This window comes from Cibotium barometz, chromosome 35 (genome assembly GCF_041138505.1).
Source record: "Cibotium barometz isolate CiBa-2024 chromosome 35, ASM4113850v1, whole genome shotgun sequence".
Taxonomy (NCBI): domain Eukaryota; kingdom Viridiplantae; phylum Streptophyta; class Polypodiopsida; order Cyatheales; family Cibotiaceae; genus Cibotium; species Cibotium barometz.
This window is the reverse complement of record NC_141080.1, coordinates 9897098-9904608: the sequence shown is the minus strand read 5'-3', so window position 1 is coordinate 9904608 and position 7511 is coordinate 9897098. Positions and strand designations below refer to the sequence as shown.

At 39.6% G+C, this 7511-nt stretch overlaps 1 protein-coding gene across 1 annotated transcript; it reads left to right on the top strand.

The window, feature by feature from the left end:
- The first annotated feature begins 505 nt into the window (after positions 1 to 505).
- LOC147618131 (ADP-ribosylation factor 1-like) lies at positions 506 to 3821 on the top strand. Its single transcript, XM_086775091.1, has 6 exons — positions 506 to 678; positions 1429 to 1499; positions 1645 to 1764; positions 1871 to 1989; positions 3452 to 3533; positions 3640 to 3821. Exons 1-6 carry the CDS (start codon positions 531 to 533, stop codon positions 3649 to 3651), a joined length of 552 nt encoding a protein of 183 aa, XP_086631217.1. The 5' UTR covers positions 506 to 530; the 3' UTR covers positions 3652 to 3821.
- The last annotated feature ends 3690 nt before the right edge of the window (positions 3822 to 7511 follow it).

The window sequence follows — 7511 nt, the reverse complement described above, 5'->3', positions numbered from 1 at the left end:
TGAGAGTTGCATGCATTGAGATCTGTATGCATGGATTAAGAGCATTGAGAGCTCTATGCATGCTTAGATCTAACCTTAAAAGCATTAAAAATAAAAACAAAACCCTAAAATCTCTATGCATGCATTGAGAGCATTGAGAGCTCTATGCATGCTTAGAGCTAACCCTAAAGGCATAAAACTAAAAATAAATACAAAACCCACACAAAAGTGAGAAGGATTTTTCCCAAGTTGAACCCGTCTTTTCCGAACCCTGCATACTTGTTTCAATGTTTTAATGAAAAAAACGTAGACATACATGTTGGGTTGAACGAAATGAACGAAATGAACGTTATAAAATTTCACTAAACGAAAGAGGGTGTGCTTGCGTGTGAGACCGAGCCGCACCATGGGCTGCGCGGTTTGCGATGCACGGCTACAACTGATGAACCTTAAAATTCAGAAGCGGGCAGGAGGAGAGAGAGAGGCATATACACACATACGAGAGAGAGGGCACATGAGAGAGAGAGAGAGAGAGAGAGAGAGAGGAGGCTATGGGATTAATCATTGGCAGGCTCCTGCAGCCCTTGCTGGGCAAGAGGCAAATGCGCATCCTGATGGTCGGCCTCGACGCTGCCGGAAAAACCACCATCCTCTACAAGCTCAAGCTCGGGGAGATCGTCACCACCATCCCCACCATCGGTAAGGTCCTTCAACAACATGCACAATCTTCTAATCAACTCAAGCACAGCTAATTAGGATCGTATCACAGCTAAAAACAAATTCATTTTATGGCTAAAATGCAGGCCAAAAAAAAAACATGTCAATTGCAGGGCACTCATCATATCTTGAAAACTGTCACGACCTGATAACTGGCTTTGGTAGAGGGCTTATTCTGGAAACGTGTCGTTGAGGCTTAATTAAATCATATCAGGAACCAGGCCGTTATGGCTTCATCACATGTCGTAAGGGGGGCTCCCACATGAGGGGTTTCTTACTTTCACATTCTACCAAGTAAATGCAAGTCTTGGATAGATCTCAAGCTTCTATGTTTGGGGGACCCACATAAACTAGGGGGGAAAATTCGACAGAGAACACAGACTTTGCACCTTTACATTGAAATCTTTTTTTTAAGTAGTTGTGTTAGCTGCCCTTTGATTGAAAGGGCCCATATTCTGTTGCCGAGTGTCCTCGTGAAGCCATCAGCTTCCCACACCGAGTGTCCTCATAAAACTGTCACACCAAGTACTCAACCCTTCATCCCCAACCCAAGGAATGAGTTGTCATCACATAAGGTCTTCGCACCAAGTATCCCAACCCCCGAGAATGTGGGATTCAAACCCCTTGGCCACCCCCTCGCCTCCCCTCGCCTCCCCTCCCCTCATATCCATCCTTATTACACCATGAAAGGTTAACTAATAACGTCCTATACTGTTTTATGTTTTGTGCTAGGTTTCAACGTGGAGACTCTGGAGTACAAAAACATAAGCTTTACTGTATGGGATGTTGGCGGTCAGGATGCGGTAAATGCTTTTCTCTCCCTTTTTAGACACTAAGTTGACATCTTTTTTTAAAAAAATATCACAAGTTGGCTCAAACGTGACCGACCTACCTACCTACGCCTTCGCTGATCAAAGCTTGTAATTAATTTCATTGGTCTGCAATCAGATCCGACGCTTGTGGAGGCATTACTTTCAGAATACTCAGGGCTTGATCTTTGTCGTGGACGGCAGCGACAGTGATCGAATTACGGAGGCACGCGATGAGCTTCATAGAATGCTTAGCGAGGTGAGGCCAGCTAGCTTCTGTTACGTTGATCATCTATTAATGCTACCATGTTTATCCTATCCACTCTCTCGTAATTTAATGATCGGTTTATGTTTGTTAACCATAGGACGAGCTTCGGGACGCTACCCTCCTCGTTTTTGCAAATAAACAAGATCTTCCTAATGCCATGAATGCCGCAGAAATTACTGATAAGCTTGGTCTCCATTCCCTTCGCCAGCGCCATTGGTAATATATTAATTATGTTTCTCTCATAAGTGTTCTTTCATTATCTTTTCGTGGAATATATATATACATATATATATATATATATATCTATATCTATATCAGTGTATCATTACTTTAATACTACTATATTACTTAACGCTCAAGAACAAAAGCTAAGTGGTGCTTTTTTTAAGTTTGTTTATGTACTTGACTTGCATTATATTTATATTACAAGAAAGAAAACATAGCTGCTCCACTGGTATTATATTAAAGGAAAGAAAACAAGATGCAACGAAAGGCAAAAAAGAATATACAAGGGGCTAGCAAGTCCTAAGCCCACATCAATGGATATATTTTTGGGTGGTCAATAGATTTGATAGGCACACACTTGCACATGTATGACCGTATCCCATAATACCTGGCCGGAGTATTTGGTTGCTCCCGTGCCTCCAAAGCGAGATTGGGTCCCCCAGGGAAAGGCCTTAAGCTGGGTAGGGAAACTACTCTCAATAAATGGGATTGATGAAGCTAATGGCAAAAGCATTTATCTATTCAAGTCTAAGGGTAGTACTCTAAAGCCTGCTTGAGAAACAAAAACATTATATCTTATGCCCTTACGAAGTGTAAGGGATGACTGTATTGAGAAATTCAGTATAGGAGAGACTTTGTGTAAGAGTGTGTGAGGTAACTATACACATGGTGTGTAGGATTTGAATCTAAGAATTTGGGATTCACGCACTCTTACACTACCAACTACAATGCAGATACATTTGCTACCAACTACAATGCAGACACATTTGCAACTAAAATCCTTTCAAAACATTGAGGAATTTGTTTTTCTTTTTCTAGTGGTTGGGTCTTAGACTTGTCCTCACCTCTACTCGGCATCTTATATGGGAGCCTTCATTTTGATTATGGATTTCTTATGACTAATCAATATATATGTATGGCCTTCCATGAATGCTATATGAACCTCATCATTATGCATGTTGTTGTCATGGTTTAGGTATATCCAAAGCACTTGTGCGACTTCAGGTGAAGATCTCTATGAAGGGTTTGATGAGGAATTTGTTTTTCTTTTTCTAGTGGTTGGGTCTTAGACTTGTCCTCACCTCTACTCGGCATCTTATATGGGACCTTCATTTTGATTATGGATTTCTTATGACTAATCAATATATATGTATGGCTTGCCATGGATGCTATATGAACCTCATCATTAGGCATGTTGTTGTCATGGTTTAGGAGTATCCAAAGCACTTGTGCGACTTCAGGTGAAGGTCTCTATGAAGGATTGGATGAGGAATTTGTTTTTCTTTTTCTAGTGGTTGGGTCTTAGACTTGTCCTCACCTCTACTTGGCATCTTATATGGGAGCCTTCATTTTGATTATAGATTTCTTATGACTAATTAATCAATTTATATGTATGGCTTGCCATGGATGCTATATGAACCTCATCATTATGCATGTTGTTGTCATGGTTTAGGTATATCCAAAGCACTTGTGCGACTTCAGGTGAAGGTCTCTATGAAGGGTTGGACTGGCTTGGAAACAACAGCCTAACTAAGGTATTGATTTGATTGATGAGTATATAATTTAATGATGGTAATGAGTGTTCAATTTTTTTTTAAAGACCTTGGTGGCCACTCATTGCTTTATTTTACTTTGATGTAGGCAGGAAAGTAACATGAAATTTTTTGGATACCTCCACCATGTATTCTGAAATAAAGTTGCCTTTCATGTTCTTTTCTTAATTTAGAGGGGATCTCATGACTTGAGTGCTTGCAAATACTTGTGTACTGATTATTTATGGAGTATACTTTTGTGCCATAATCTTGCAAATACTGTGTATTGATTCTTTATGGAGTATGTCTTTGGCAACAAGATTCCATGATGTCAAATTTGAGCTAAACTAAAGAGGAATATGAAAAAATTACTTTGAAGAAAAATGTGAAGGTCAAGGATAGTCTATTATAAAAGTGCAGGCTCTCTTCTCTTCGCTATAAAGTGTAAATTCTCTTTTCCTTCTTCCTCCATTACCTAAATCATGCATGGATGTTTACTCTTAATTACCTAGCTCTTAGATGTTATGCATACATAAGAATATCCCCCAAAAGTCTATGGCTAGCATGAAATTAAAAAAAGGAATGGAGTGCCAACCACCCATCTACCTCATGCACATGTAGAGGCTTAAATTCACTCAATTCAAATATAAATGCCTCCCCTCCCTTGAGAGAATTTGACAAGTTCTTTTAAAAGGAATAGGTAATTATACTTTGCTCGTAAATTAGTGTAGTACTTGCAAAATTAGCCTTAGACTTGATTACTACAAGCTAGAGTAGTCATTTTCTTATGTAAGAGGTGGGGAATGGTAACTTGTATATCCTTGGGGCCCACTAAAAAAATTTGTGGATTTCTTGAAGAGGAGGACGCCTCATCTATTGTCCATTGATCATTGTAGTGCATCCATAAACCTATTTCACTATAATAGAATGATGGTTTAGCAACAAAAATAGCAACGCTTTTATAACTACAAGGGTACAGAGATGCTAAGCCTATTTCGATGCTAAACACGTTGCAATGAGATCATTGCTCAAAACAGTGAAAATAGGAGGAAAATTTTGCTGCTTTAGCAGCGCGATCGTATTGCGTGGAAAAAAAAGCTAGGGCAGATAAGGGAGTCATCTTAGTACTCTACAGTCTGCCCCTAGCTCTTTTTTTCAATATAGACAGAAACTTGAAAAAGAAATTAAAACTAGGAAGAATACAAGTGAGCAAAATGTATACTATATTGCTCGATTATTGGTAAGTCCTTTTTGCCATATACAAAAAAAAATCAAGGAAGAGGAGGCTAATAGAAATCTTCATCGGAATCCTTCACCTCGTATTTGTCTTCACTTGCTTCACCCACTTCACATTCATAGTCTGTATCTTCCCCTTCACCTCGTATTTGTCTTCACTTGCTTCACCCACTTCACATTCATAGTCTGTATCTTCCCCTTCCTTTTTCTCTTTATCCTACTACATACATGCAAAAAAGAGTAAGGTAAGTATCAAACAATAAAAGACAATTACATATAGATAAGAGAAGGGCTTATGTGTCACTACCTTGTCAGTTTGAGTCCCCAAAATGGACTTGTTTAAACGTACACCTCGTGTACACATCCAAACCCGCGATTGTGGACGGGGGCCTCTATATGCATAATCATACTTTTCTTTTGTTCAGTCACCCCCAACAACATCCCTCTACAAAAATAATTTAAAAAAGATACAATTAGTTAAAGAAAATAATATAGCCTAAAATAAAATTAGATTAAAGAAAAGAAAATAGTAAAATAGATACTTACAAAAAAGGGAGCAATGAAGGAGGAATTTTCTCTCAAGCTAAAGTGCAACACTCCTTGCTTTTGTAGTAGTGAAGCACTTGCCACCGCTTATTGTTGAAAAGCACCCGGATGCTTCCTCCAAAACTCCACGTGTGCCTCCACTCCTCTTGTGAGAAAATGCTTGGCTTCTCCATGTTCTTGGCCGCTATCTTAATGTTTGCTCTCCTATTTAGAGATCAAAATCTTTATCCTCCTCTACTTCATCTAGTCCTCCGATAAGGCGAGGCCTGGATGTGTAGGAATAGTAAACTCAGTCTTGGGAATATCAATAACATATTCTTTTGAGAGCTTATCTTGGGCTTTCCACTTCTTAATGGAGTTTGTGAACTCCAAGTTAGCAATTACATGCATACGGTTAATGACTTGCTTCCCTCTATCATCCATCACGAGGGCCCCATTGACATCCACATTATATGGTAGGTTTCGTGGACCAAATTGCGTAATGCCTCTCCTCGGGTCTGGCTCAAAATGAGCGGATGATGACCCCCCCTCCCCCCCCAGTTGGGAAGACGACTTGCGATACCTAGTGCTACTTTTGCCAAAGATAAAGCACTATGCTCCCCCCCGCTACTACGTCTACTCGAACCCCTAGACTCCCTAATGATGTCGTGGGGGGCGAAGATGGATGTGAGGGAGAGGGAGTGGGTCTAGTCGACATTAGCAGTGTAGGCTCATCACATTAGCATGATGGGCTTGCACCACTTGGACCTGCACCTATCAATGGAGTGGATTGTCCCCATGGAGACGAGTGGCCATATACAGTAGATTTCTAATATGGAGTATGGAGTTGATTGTCCTGATGGTATGGAGTATGGAGTTTATTGGCCTGATGGTATGTTAGCATGCATATAAGATTAAACGAATTGAATTACAAAATGCATAAAGGATAAACTATGTGTATGTGAAAAGGGATGCTAAAACATACATGTGTCAGTGAAAACTGAGTCCATGTCTATTTTCCATATCATTAGTTTGATGATATTGAGCAAGTGTGACATCTAGGTCCTAGCGGTGGGTTTATCAATATTGCTTATACATATAACCCAAACCAAATACATGCATAAGAGTCAGTTGCTCAAAACATTAAACATTCCTAAATAGCTATGCATAGAGCCTATGCATAAAGCACTATGCATAGAGCCTATGCATAAAGCTCTAAGCATAGGCTCTATGCATAGAGCCTATGCATAAAGCGCTATGCATAGCCTCTATGCATAAATATCTGATGCATAAGCTTGCATGCGTGCTATGCATAGAGCCTACACATAGAGTATGCATAGGCTCTATGCATAAGTTTGCATACGTGCTATGCATACAGATGTGCATAGAGCCTACACATAGAGCCTATGCATAGGCTCTTATGCCCAAATCTCTATGCATAGGCCACTCTATGCATAAGATCCTACACATAAACTGTTATGCATAAGCTTGTATACGCACTATGCATAAAGCTCTTATGCATAAGCTTGCACACTCTTTATGCATATGCATACACTTTATGCATAAGGCCTATGCATATAAACGTTATACATAGGCTCTATGCATAAAGCCTATGCAGAAGAGATTTATGCGGAGAGTCTATGCAAGCTTATGCATATGTCAGTTAGCTTAGTGCATAAGCTTTATGCACTAAGCTAACTGACACCCAAGGGTGCAATAAACGTACATCTTTCATTGAGGATTACAAGAAAAAGAGGGCTTATTTCTTTTTTGTGAAGCCAAAGGAGAGAATTAGTGCAAGACCCACAAATGTAAAACTAAGCAAAAGTATTACATCTAATAAAGCTTGTATAAAGCTTCATGCATAAAGATTTATGCAAGCTTCATGTGAGCTCTATGTATATGCTTTATGGATAATCTATTTGCAAGCCTATGCAGAGAGCCTATACATAAAGCCTATGGATAGAGCTTTATGCAAGCCCATGCATAAAGCTTTGCCAGCCTATGCATAAAGCTTTCAAGCCTATGCATAGGCCTCATTCATAGAGTTGTATGCAAGCCTATGCATAGGCTCTATACAAGCCTATGCATAAATCTTGCAAGCCTGTGCATAAAGCTTGCAAGCCTATGCATAAGCTTTATGAAAGCCTATGCATAGAGCCTATATATAAAGCTTGAAAGCATATATATAGGCTTTATGCATAGATATTTATGCATAGA